Genomic DNA, 13,332 nt, shown 5'->3' with positions numbered 1-13,332 from the left:
GATGAACTGGGAGGAGCTTGTGTGAAAGAAGGTATTGGACTGAGATTTGAATCTTAGAGGACTGGGGGGAGGAGGAGTGTTTTGGGAGTGTTCCACTGTAGATTGTTGTGTGTGTATTTTTTTCTTTTTTCCCTTATGTTTCTGTGTTGTAGATTATTAAAGTGTTGTGTTTTTCCCTCCATCCCAAACTGGGAGCCTGCTTTGTTCTGTTTCTGAGTCACATCTCACAGTAACCATTTTAGACCTTTCATGGGGACCCTGGCATTGTGCCAGAGTCAAACCATGACAGTTAGTGTCAGTAAAATCAGGATAAGACCTCACACAGATGTTATGTACTGCAAATCATCTGATACTTTGTGGACATTGTGCACATGCAGGAATGCCAATGGCGCTCCCTCTGAGCCTTTGTTACTGCTTCTGCACTGCCTGAAGCCATGGTGGGGATGTGGTTTCTGTAAGCGAAGAATCACTTGTGTTTATGTATGCATCATGTTTTTGGAGTAAAACTGCTGTTAATCTGACGGGATATTTGCCAGGAATTGCTAAAAAATAGAAATGTGTGGGCCTAGTACACATAGAGCAGCCAGTGGAAAGTTGGCAGGGTTGCTGCAGTACTATGCTGGTTTAATTTCACTGCATAGGAAAGTGAAAATTGAGTGTTTGGGACTGATTCCCACCCAGCCCTCCGCCCCATCAGATGTGAAATCACAGTGTCACAAGGAATGGCTGCATTTGTGTACTCCTGATTCTTTAAATTTCAATAAAACAAGCTCCAAGAGAGATAGCTGTGGTGTATCACACAGAGCAGTTAATTGTTTAAGGTTTGCTGTGACATAAGTTTGCAGTCATCCTTGTAACTTTTTTCCCTTCACTTTCTGGAAGGAGCAGAATAATTTTCCGCCACTGACACTGATGAATGGCTAGCGCAAATCATCGAGTCTGAAGTGCTTCTACACTGACAGCCTCTGTGGCTATTGCTGGGAGGCTGCCAGACCTGTGGCTGCAAACCCTGCACTAGGACACATGCCTTTGCCCGACAAGATTCCAGCGTCTCAACCTTCTCTGGATCTTGCCATGTGCAAACAGGGGTAGAGAGTAGTGTGCTTGCTTCCAGAAGCCTTGTTTTTAGTGCACGTAAGATGATAAGTCTCAACAGGTGAAGGGTGCAGGCCAGCTGAGTGCACATCAGGAGGAAATGGAAATTTCTGGACTAGATGGCACTGGGGCAACAGCATAGTTGCACCAACCATAGTTGCATAGAGTCTCAATCCATCTTATTCTTGCCTGGCTTCCCTGAAAGGGCCGACAGAAGTCTGGAATTGTGCAATAATTAGAACACAGCAGCAAACTGAATAGTTAAATACAATCTCTGAGTAGGAACTAATCTGGTTTAGATGAGCTGGATGTGGTACAGCTGCTCTATCGGCCCACAGTTTTCCACACAATACTTTCAGCTGGTTATTTTTCCCTTAGTTTTAACGGCTTTACAAAAAAAGGGAGCTGCTTCTTCATTCCCCCAGTGCATTCGGTTTGCAAAGAAGGATGGTTGTGTGTACTGTGAGAGGCAGTCCAGTTGATGAGGAGAGTTGAAATGGTTTCCTACTCCTCTGTGGTCAGAATTGATGGTGGAAGTGGGGAAGACTGATGATCCTTTTGGTTAGTAAGGGGAACAGCACATGCTCATATTCCTTGCATCCAAAACAAAAAGTAATTTTTCCCACGGTCCAAATCACATTTGGTTTTCTGGGAGCCATCAAAACATCCCTGCTTTATGGTGGAAACTCAGTATCTCAGTGCTAGCTCAGAAAGATTACTACTGTTTCTTCCTAGAGCAGTGAAATACTGTAAAACAGGATACAAAAAGCTTTTAGCACATGTGATAGTTTACATCTTTGAGGATGATAGGTTATTTTATTGTACTCTGAAGTTTGCGTAGAGACTGGCAGAGAGTTTTGTTCAAAGAAAAAGTTCAGGGGTATTTACCTTCAGAATTGTCGCACATCAAAGCTTACTCTTTTTCTTGTGTGTTATTTTATGCAATTACTTCTTCCTCTGTCTCACTTTTCTTGTAACCTGAGATTATTCTGCCATCTTCTTCTCTTTTTTCCTGAATATGTTATTCATTGCACATCTTTGAAGTTGCACAGGCTGCAACCTCCTCCAGACTCAACCTTATCATGCTGCTTTGCTGTCTGCTGTTGCTGCAGCAGTTTCATGGCTTGCAGTCTCTGTAATCAGGAATGCACAGCAGTAGGCAGAGAGACAAGAAAGAATAAAGAAGTGTGGAAACAACAAATTTTCCCTTGACTGCAGTTATTGCCTGGAGCTATGTGAAAACACATAAATTTAATGTCATGCACAGGTTGTACGCACAGGCGTACAAAAACTGTGAGCTGATACAATAACTGCATAATTTCCATCTAGTTGGTTGCTTTACTTCATGGCTGGCTGGCTGGCTATGTTGTATGGTTATGTGTCACTACCATGCACTGAAGTGGAAGCGAGGTAGAAGCAATCTTGGTTTTCATCTCTTTTGGGCTCATCTATTGCTTGGGAGAGGCAGAGTAGCTCTAGGGAGCAGACAGAAGTCTGTGATGCAGGGATGTGACCATCTAGGATGAGTGGCTCCCCTTGGCCATGGGTGGAAAGGAATCTTGCTTGGATGTAGAGGCGGGTGTACATCATTCAGATGGGAGTTAGGGGAGCAGATAAGAAAGGGTAGTTTTTTGCTGAAAGGGTTAGGCAGAAATCCAGGAGACCAGTGTCTGTCTGTACTGGGCTGCTGGCTTGTTGTGGAGGACTATATCTATCTTGATTCCCCCTGAAATTGGTGTGCTGGTCTCTCCTCTGTGTCACTAGAGCTTTAAATTCTCAAACAGCCCCGATGTTTGAGGTGTTTGGGCCTCCATGTTTACATTTCCACTTGTGAAATTTCATGGCCTTGGCAGTGAAGGCTGAAGCAAACAGAGCCTGAAGACAGGAAGAAAGCAAATGTCACCCCAGACTTCAAAACAGGCAGCCAAAGAAGCCATTCAATATTTCAGCCTTCTCTGCAATTCCTCTTGCAAGGGGTCCCTGTTTCCTCTCAGCAGTAGAACCTACATTTTCTTTAGTACCCTTTATTGTTGATGTATCTGAAGCCCTTCTTGTTAGCCTTCATATCTTTCACCAGATTTCATTCCAAATGTGCTTTGACCTTCCTCATTGCATCATGCAAGGGTGGGGATCCTGCTATAGTGAATGCAGGGCTTTTAGGACATGCACAGAATTATTTTTCAGGAAATATTGGAGGGATATTTTTTTTTTCCTTGGTTCTCTTAATGAAAAAGATGTTCACATTGATTAAAAAAAAAAAAATTTCTCCAGGCAAGTACTGCTTGGAGAATCTGTATGTGGAGAGTTAGCAGTTCAGAACCCCAACACTATTCAGCAATAGCTATGGGCTAATATGGGCTTTAGTTCTTAGTGGAATTGTCATGCGTTACCACTAGGAGACCCAGCTGTGCTTCTGGTCTGCTGGGATGCATATCACTTTTGGCAGGACCCTGCCTTGGCCAAGAGTGGTGAGCATTTGGACTGTAGTTTGTGGATCAAGTCTCTGTTCTGTATGGTGTCTCCAACTGAACTTCTCCCTGTGCAACTGGTATGACCTCACCAAATGTCTGAAATTCTGAACATCTTTATGATGTTAGAAAGAGGCTGTATGTAGTACAAAAGGGAGACTGGTGTGTGTGTGTATGTATGTCTACATAAAATATTTTGCAAGAAGGCAGCATTTTTTATAATTAATTCCTTCGGATCTTCAATAACACAAAATGCAGCTCCAAAGGAACTTGCTTGGTTCCAGAGGTAGTTTGCTCATCGATTTCATGATAATTTTTATCATTTAGCTATAAGTTAATGAAGCTTAAAATGAAAGTATAAAAAAGTTTCACAGTTATTAGGTGGTATGTTCAATTGTTTCTGAACATGAATTACTGTAATATACAGGAAGTAGTGATATTATGGTGGATATTTGAAAATAATGCTCTGGAAAAAAACTGGGAAGGCTGGATCCAGCTGTAAGTTTCAAATACTTCCAAGATGAAAATATTTTAATTCGGGTGGGGTGGAAACTGATTTTGTTTTTTTCCTCTTTCTGCTTCTCACCGTGAACTTAATGTATTCCTAGAAATATTTCTTTTCTCATCATCAAAAAGAGAAAGTAAAAATTCCTCAGGTTTTAGAGGGCAAATGATTGCTATATAAAATCCATAAACAAAAACTGTAGGGTGCTGGTTGTGTTCCCTGTGAAGTGGGATCTCTAAGCACGCGGCCATGAAAATCAGCAGATCTAAACATCCTGCAATGTTTAGGTGCAGGATGGATCTAAACATTCCTGGAGCTTATGTCCAGAAGCACCCTCACCAGAAATGTTTCTGGAGGCTTTGATGACTGTCATTGTAGGGGAATATTACTTTATTTCTCTGAGGTAGTAATGGGCCTGAGAGTTAAACCTCTTAGAGCAGAGTCTGTGGCACACAGGCATGTGCATCACTTTTTGCTCCCCCCTCCTGAGCAATGATGATCTGCTATAGGTGGAACCCTCTTCTAATGCACCTTTACTGGAGCAATGCTGCTGCTCTTTTCATTCTGCTGTGGTACTGCTTGTTTAGCATCTCTGTAGGAGCACTCTGGCCTCCCTCCCCAGCTGGCTCCTTGCGATACTCCCTGATGTGGGTGAGTATGCTGCATGGTGCACCTTGGTGGCTGATCCACTGATAAAACCCTGGAGCCCTGCATGCTGGTGTCTCTCCAGGCTGTGTGAGTAGCAACTCAGGTGCTCAGGTGAAATGTGCGTGCTGTGCCAGGGATGACCACAGTTTGTTTTCTTCCCTTCTTCCATCCAGAGTACAAGAAGAAGTATGGGGAGGAGCATGGTTCATGCCAGGCAGGGATCTCAGGCTTCTTCACCAAGGTGAGCTGGGGCACATGCATGAAAAGCTTGGGGTTGATAAGTGGCTCTCCTGTTGCATGTCCCAGAAGGAGATTCCCAAGTATGGCTCGGACAGTGGGCTGAGTGCTGAGCATGGTCCCTTCCTGCCAGCAAACACCCTTCTGCCTTGTCTAATTTCTCAGGTGTCTGTTTCTTGCACAGTGACTCTGCAGTGGTTCATACATATGTGTATGTGTCTCTCATGCTCTGTGGACAAGTACAGATGAATTGACTCTGGAAATGTCTTCAGGGAATATTCTTATTAAGTACATCCCAAAACTTGCATAGAGGTATTTCTCTGTCATTAGCTCTTTACTGTAAGTGATGATGTAAGTCTTTCTTGAATTATTTTGTTTATGTATATGTACATGTGCATGAATATAATGCACATACATACAGAAGATAAACACTTTTTTTTTCAGTTCTACTACAGTTCTTTGTTGCAGAAAGATGGAGGAAAAAAATATGGTAGAATATACACACCACAGTTGTTCTAACATTCTTTCCGGGACAGAAGACTATCAGCCATGTTTCAGTTTTGTCAAGAATGAATTTGTTCCCTTATGCCTGGATTTTTTTTTCTTTTGTTGATGTTTCAGGGTTGTGGCTTTTTCACTTGTGTCTTTCTGTTTTATTTTAAAATTTTTAAGAGCATATACTCTCCTAATTATTCATAAATATGCACTCATCTACACAATTTCCAGGCTGATACAATTAGAATAAAGGTTTTCTCTTTCAGAAATTGCCTTCTGCCATTTCAGTAAACTAGGATGGCAGGCAATGTTGCCACAAGGGCACTGTCAGATAACTCAATGTTCAGCCAGCAGCAGCTGTTTCCTGACTTATCTTCTCTCCCCAGCCTGGTTCTGTTCCCAAGTTAAATTTCCCTTTGCTACCCTAGTTCAAAAGATACCTTTGAACTTTTATCACTTCAGTCTGATGGCAGCAGGAAATGCAGATAAATGGCTTTTTGGTGATAGAGGATCAAACAGGTGATCCTCTATCCTGTATTCAGTGCTTTGGATGGTAGTTTTTCCTGTCAGTAAGTGACCTGACAGGTATGGCCCATAACAAGGAAAAAGCTATTTCTAAGCACATGCTGCTCTTTGGTTAGTTTTGTATTCCTGTCCCTGTATTAGGAGAATCCCTTATTTTACATCTCCCCTCAACTGGAACTGGTTACCTGAAGGGGACTCAGATATAATAGCAATTTCCCACAAGGATGGACTCCACCCATGGCTTTGCATTGAATGGAGATGTGAGAAAAGTAGCTGTTCTCATGTCTTCTTGGGGGATGGAGAACTTCCTGGGGTTAATGTTCCTCAGGCTTAATTTGGTCCCTTCCTGGAGGTATTTAAAACCACATCCAGGAGCAAGGGTTTTCTGCAAGGATGCTGGATTTTTTGGGATAACATTTTGTGAATTTCTCTTGAATGTAAATGTACAGTGGATTTTCACTCAAAAACATTATCCATTACACCTACCTTTGAATGCTGGATGAAACTGTGCCTGATTTCTATGGTCTTTGAAAATGTTTCAATCATTCTGGTTGTCTGTAATGCTCCCAAGCCCTTTTATGATGCTATGATGACTCTATATTCAGGTTGTCTCTCAAAGACCAGAGTGTCTGATGACAGAGGTGGGCAAAATGTTCCACCTGGGACATAACACACATCCTGCTTGTTGAGTGCATGACAGCTCTTTAGCTTCATAGTTGTAAAATCAAAATCCTTTGTGCTGTTTCCATCGTGGTTGGTTAGTATAGCATTTCAGCCAGCATCAGGGCATGATCTGTATCTGAGTGATAGGTTCTGTGTGGGCCGAGGTACTTCTGTCTCTGGGTCATCTGAAGGATGTTTGGGAAAGGCAGCAAGTAGAGAGATTTTTCAGAGAACTATGTTAGCAGGGATAAGCTTGATGGTTAGTAAGGTTGAGGAAAGTCTTCTGTTGCAGCAGAAGAGCTGAGCAGAAGTGGACTAAATAAGGGCAGTCTGTCACTAGGGTATATGCAGTGACCTCCAGGTTTGGGAAGAAGGAAGGATACTGTTCAAATGCACACAGAATGGAGGTTGTTACAGATAGACTTATTATTGGTGTTTCAAGTAAATATCCTGTCCCTTCTCCATTAATGTGTAAAGTTTTGATTGTTATTTTTTCCTCCTACCCTTTTTCCCACATACTTCTATTTTTCCTGTTATAGGAACTGGTCATCATGGGCGCACCAGGATCTTACTATTGGACAGGAACTGTCAAAGTACTGAATCTCACTGACAACACATATTACAAGCTGAATGATGATGCTGTGATAGCCAGGAGGTACACATACCTTGGTAAGCAGCTCTCTAGTGCTCACTGTGAGAAGGAAATTGTCCAACAATGTGTTTCAAGGTTTTGATGCTGTAAAGTTGGTAGTGTATGTTTCTATGGTTATACAGAGTATTTTTATAAAAGGTGTGAAAGGAAGAATATTTGCATTAAAATTATACTTAACTGGAAGCAAAGAAGCATTCAAAATACTCAGTTTTTCTCTTGTTCTAACACCCTCCCCCCACACTTTGTTGTAATTTTTTGGACTAATATAGGAAAGACATTTTAACAGCACATTGGATTGTGGTGGGCTATCTTAACATTCTTGCCTTTGCCCTGTAACAGGCAAATTATTTATTACTAGTTGAACTGCATGTCTGCTTATGTGTGCCTTTAAAATGGGTGCAACAACTAATTACATAATTTGTATTGCAGTTATATTTATTTCAACAAAAATAACGCAATCTAAATGTGTTATTGGCAACTGAAGGAAGTTGTGAAAGGTTTGGATTTGGGTACATCTTTAACTCAATGGGTTTTATTTGCTCTAAAACTAGCTAATGTCCCTGAAATACTTAATTTAATGGCTTCCACCTATCCTGAAGTGCCTAAGACTGCTGAGACCTAGAAGGCATTTCAGCAGTTTGATACTGTTTTACTAAAGACTTTCACTGACCTCTCACTGTCCCCGTAACTGTTAATATTTAAAAAAACACCATTCTGTAGATACTGCTTGGTGATAGCTAAATGAAGAGTTAATGTTTACCTGTTTGCAGACATAAATTGGTTTTGCCGCTGATAGGCTTGAATTATAGGGTTTACCATGTTGATGAGAGCCTCATAATTTGTAGCAAAAGAGCAAGGCAAATACAAAGGAGCCTTAGAAGGAAAGCTACTCTACTCATCTTTAGTTATTATATCTTATTTTAATATATGAAATAAGGCTGAATCTTTGATATTTTTCTTTCAAATACACACTTTTTTCTTTGCTATATCATCCCATTTTTTGTCTTGCCTAGAAAAAATCTTTTTAAGCTATTCACTTCTCTTTGCCTACTTTAAGCAATTGCCTTCTCTTTGCCTAATGTCCTCTTCTGTCTCCCCTGACCAAAAAGGGACATGATTTTCCAAGCCTTCCTGAGCAGTGATTTTAGCCAAAGGAGGACACTCCTGTCTGATCCAAGTGGGACTGTTGCTCTTTGACATGATACTTTCTCTGTGGTCATATGATCACTTTTCTCTTTTTGTGTATGCCTTTTCCTGTTTTACTTCCCTCTCTTGACTTGCAGTTGGCAAACTGCTCCCAATATGAACTACTTGTGTCCCTTGGTCATCTCCACACACATGGCTTTCTTGTCTCAGTTTTGGAAGCATACTGGAGGGTGCACTCTCACTTCCCATCCCCATGAACTTTTGAACAGAATATTGGTGCATCCTGAGCAGAAAGGTTGTTGAACTCTTAAGTGCAGCCAAGGAGCAGGGAAGCCTTATAAGCCTGATCTGTCTGGCTGATCTGTTTTCCTGTCATGGTTATTTATTTATTTCCTTTACTTCTCAGGATATGCAGTGACAGCAGGTCATTTCTCTCAGCCGACTATGACTGACATTGTAGGAGGAGCTCCCCAGGATGGAGGCATCGGAAAGGTGTGGCTCTTTATCAAACAGTAATGTGGGTTGGATGCAACGTGAAATATAATACTGATGCAGTTCTAACATGTATGAGAAGACAAGAGATTTTTATCTGCAGGGTAGTTTTGAGCACTGAGTAGGGGAGAGATGAGGTAGTTTGGTGAAGTTGTCAAATTTTCTCAACCTGTCCCTCATGATGCATTGCATCCTTTGCCCTTCTTCCCTCTCTTTCCCACCCAGTCCTTACAATACCCATTTTAATGAGACACAGACAAGATCTCTTTCACACTGCTTTTGTTTAGGTATTACTTAAAACTTTTGTAGAAATGAAAATACTTGTGAAAGAGAATTTGTCTTCTGCTTCATTTTTTCACACATCTGACTATTTCAGTATTTACTTCAAGATATCATCTCTAGTAGAATGAGATTAGGTGACTTGATGCCAATTTTAAACTTCATAATACTTTGATGTTTAGTGTATTAGAGTCTGGTTTTTTTGCCAGCTATACTTAGAAATCTTAGTGATAATCTCTTAAGAAGGAAGGAAACAAAAAAGATCTTAAGGGCGTATATACGTTCCATGTCCCAAAGATGTAAACAAATGAATGGCTAGATGGAAATGGCTGTTGAGTTAGGCAAGCCTGGTTCTCCTGTGCTGAGTATCCACATGCTGTTGGAGAAACTGATTGAGGATGAGCACTGTGTCCTCTTATACTCTTCTAAACCAAAGGTGGGAAAAGTGGGAGAGGGGAGAGGGAGAGAAGGAATGTAAAGGATCTGCTTTTGTCTCTCTTTCTTCCAAATGCAATCCTTTTGGGGCCTCCTGTCACCATTTGCTTGAGCAGAGATATCCTGCAGCCCCCTTCCATCTTCCTCCCTTTGGTTCTCATGCTCTTTAGTGACATGAGATATAGCTGAATCATTAAAAGCAGTGAGAAGTCTTCACTACCCGTAATGCTGTCCTGTTCAGGCAGATTGTTTTTGATAGTGACCATGTCCTGGGGGTAGCAGTGCAAGTGGGGAGAATGGGATAAGAGGATGAACTTGATCCTTACACCTGGTCTGGCGTGACTAGGAGGTACAGGATATAGTAGCATCAAAGTTGCTACTGAGAGGGCATGTGCATAAGAAAGACATAGTTTCCTTATCCCAGATGTTCTGTTATGGCTGCTACAGTGCACCTTCCTTCCAAGCTGCTTTTCTGTGGAACAAATTTAATTTCTCTGCAAGGATGAAGGTGTGGAAACACACCTGCTAGCAAGAGATCCACAAGAAAGCAGCTGGCTCTGTAGTTTAAAGATTACTGCTCTAGTCTCTAAAGCTTACATTATTCTCCCTTGGCATGGGATGCAGGTAGCAGGAACACATGGCAAAGTTTTAGTAAGAGGTGCTGAACACAGAACCTTACAATGAGTAGTCCTGTTGTGCTTTCCAAATACGCTAATAAGCTGATCTTTTCCACTTCTCTGATAGAAAGTGATTAGCATTGTCACACCTTTTCACTTAAGTTAAAGCCAAGATTCTTAATAAGACTGGGTCATTTCTCCAAAGTCACAAAGACTGTCATTATTTAAGACTGGGTTTGGAGTTGAGACACCTGGCAACATGCTGTTTGTGCTAAACATGTCACTGCATAAGCTAGGGAGTCCTGTGTATATAGAGCAATTGTCCACAGTAAACCTGTGCTGTGTTCTCGACTGAAAACAGCTTTGAACTCTGTCTCACCACCTGTTAATAACTCACCACATTCCAGTTCTTGGCTCTTTCACATGGCCTTGGAAGTAAGAGATCCTCTCTCCTACAAACTGTATGAGCACCTGCTAGGAGGGAACCTGTGAAATGCCACAGGAATCTCAAGGACTGACTGAACCAGACTTTCTGTTGAAGGGAATCCCTTTCCAGAAGCCATGTACTTCACATCTGAAATTTTGGTACGAGATGTATTCTTGAACTTGAATCATCAATACTTTTATCCCTGAGGATTACAGATTAAACGGTTTCTCCTGTGGAAATGAGCAATGAATAGGCTGTGTTTGAATAGTTTTCTGATTTAAAAATTGCTTCAGACAGGAACAGTGGAAATGTTGTGGGTGGTCTGATTGGGATTTCTACTCTGACTGTTGCTAAAGCATCATGAAGTTTCCAATGCAGTATGTGCTGGCACATTTTCTTGATAAGGGAATGCTTGATAAAAGGGAAGGGGATCAAAGTTAGGCATTCTCAGTCTTTTGCCCTACTTATTTCCAGATGGTCCCCAGATGCCACTTTTTTGAAACTTGTAAAGTTGCCTGCCTAGGTGCTTTTAAGTGCACTCATGTGCACATACATCACATACATAAGCAAATTAAAAAAAAGTAGGCAACAAGATAATATTCAAGTGTTTCTTACGACAAGCCTGTGATTTTTCAGGACCGTGGAGAACTCTGTGTCATCTTTTAAAAGTAGACTGACCAGTAAAGTGGTCATGAAGTTGGATCCTGGCAATAGTCATGACCATGATTTAGATATTATTTAGAAAGCACAAGTGCTTCATAGTTAGTATTGGTTAACTTTTTTTCCTTTTTTCGCCTTTCAGGTTTATATTTTCAGAACGGACAGACAATCAGGCTCTCTAATAAAGATTTTTCAGGCTTCAGGAAAAAAGGTGAGCATTTATATATGTGTGTTATCTATTAGGAGGGGTGGGGTAGAGGGGGGTCGGAAATAATGGCAGAGTCATCCCAGAGCATAATTTTCATTCCGCTCCTTCATAAGTTGTCCAGCAAACCCTGTTTCTTCTTATCCTCCCAGAAGAGCTAAACCTATTTTACAGATCAGCTGTTTGCCATCTCTTCTGTAGCAGTCATGACTGCAGTGTCTGCTCAATGCCCATGTGACTGAAATAGAAGATCTTGCTGGAAATTGTAATAGTGGTTCTCTTTAGTTTTATGTGACTGTAGCAGTACCTCTGAGGTGTGGGACAACCAGGTGAGCCTAGATGCAGAGATTTTCTCTTAGTAGATGTTACTGGGAGATGTGGATAACCTGGAGTTTAGTTTAATATGCAAAGCCCCAATCTATTTTCCTGTGTTGTGCTGTGACAAGGTGGATGTTGCATTACACTGTTTTGTGGAGGAGCAATTTCATTGCCTCAACAGATGATAATTTCCCCTTCCAACTATAAATCAGTCTTGCATTCTGTTCTTGAGACTGCTCTCTTAAAGCTGAACTGCCTTCCCCCTCCATGAAATTTAGTGAATGCTAGTGAGATCTAGCTTCCCCAGTGTGATGTTGTTTTTCAATGAGGAACAGCTTGTGTTCTTCATCTGGGGACTTACTGGAGCTGTGTTGCAGGAGAAACAAAATGGACAGTATGTCTAGCCATAGGTAACAACAAAAAATGCTTTCTTAGGAATAACTTAGTGATTAAATTATACTGCTTATCTGGGGTCTCCTGTGTTCTTCTGGAAGGATAAGAAATACAAAAAAAAGAAAAAGGTTTCTGGAAGCTTTTGGCTCTGGGAAGACCTGCTAGCCTCAGGAAGACCCAAAGTGTTTGCCCTTATCCTCTGGCTGGGAGTGTTACTATATCTTGTTATTTTTTTTCCAGCAAGACACAGTTGCAGTATTTAAAAACTTGCCTGTAATAGGGGATGTTAATTTACTGAATTTAATGAAATAAATTTAATAAAATAAACTACAAGCCCACATGTGTAGGTGCCTGGTGTGACTTGTATTTTAGGGCCTCTGCAAAATTTTACGTTCTCTGCACTAGCAGAATTACAGACATCTTGAAAGGAAAAGACCTCCCAGTTCATCCAGTGTTTGATTGCTTCCTGTTAATTTCTTTCCCTGTTGAGTTTTAAATGTCTCTAAGGATGTGCTCCTGACTATTCCTCAGCCTAATAAACAGAGCCATCAGAAAGTTTGCAGGCCTTAGCCAAAACCTTTTCCTTTTCAATTTAATTGCTTTACTCTTCTACGTAACTTAACTAATCAAGTATTTACATCATTCAGGTACTTGTAGGGCTCTTTTTCATTAGCATATTCTTCTATAAATTCTCTAAAATCTAAATGAGAATTTTATTTTAAAAAGAAGACTGTGCTAAATCACCTTTTTTGTTTGGTTCTTGTTTTTTGTTTTGTTTTGTGGTAGAAGCAAAACCAGACCTGCTCAGCAATGAGCACTGCTTGGAAATGAGCTCTCATAAAATGCTATATCCTCCCCAGTAGTGTGAAAGTTTATTGCTCTGACATTCTTGGTAGGCAGATATGAACAGCTGGCCAGTTTCTTTCTTCTTTTTTTATTAATGGAGGCTGAACTAAGAAATCAAATGCAGACAAAAAAAAAAAAGAAAATTCAGTACCTTGTTACAAATGCTAAGCTTGCAAACTTCAGGTTCTTATCTGAACTGTGAACAGTGTGAACTCACCCATGCTGC

The 13,332-nt window shown here is 41.0% G+C and overlaps 1 protein-coding gene across 2 annotated transcripts in view; it reads left to right on the top strand.

The window, feature by feature from the left end:
* The window catches only part of ITGA9 (integrin subunit alpha 9), a 245,397-nt gene that overhangs the window by 20,207 nt on the left and 211,858 nt on the right, over positions 1–13,332 (top strand). For both annotated transcript variants that reach the window (XM_039715127.1, XM_039715128.1), the window contains exons 5-8: positions 4,890–4,957; positions 7,176–7,305; positions 8,841–8,926; positions 11,487–11,555. In XM_039715127.1, the coding sequence (XP_039571061.1) occupies positions 4,890–4,957; positions 7,176–7,305; positions 8,841–8,926; positions 11,487–11,555 (353 nt within the window). The remainder of the gene's footprint in view (positions 1–4,889; positions 4,958–7,175; positions 7,306–8,840; positions 8,927–11,486; positions 11,556–13,332) is intronic.

Source organism: Passer montanus, unplaced genomic scaffold (assembly GCF_014805655.1).
Source record: "Passer montanus isolate IOZ18808 unplaced genomic scaffold, ASM1480565v1 scaffold32, whole genome shotgun sequence".
In the NCBI taxonomy this organism is placed as follows: Eukaryota; Metazoa; Chordata; class Aves; order Passeriformes; family Passeridae; genus Passer; species Passer montanus.
Note: the sequence above shows the minus strand (reverse complement) of the source record. Positions and strands in the feature narration are given on the sequence as shown.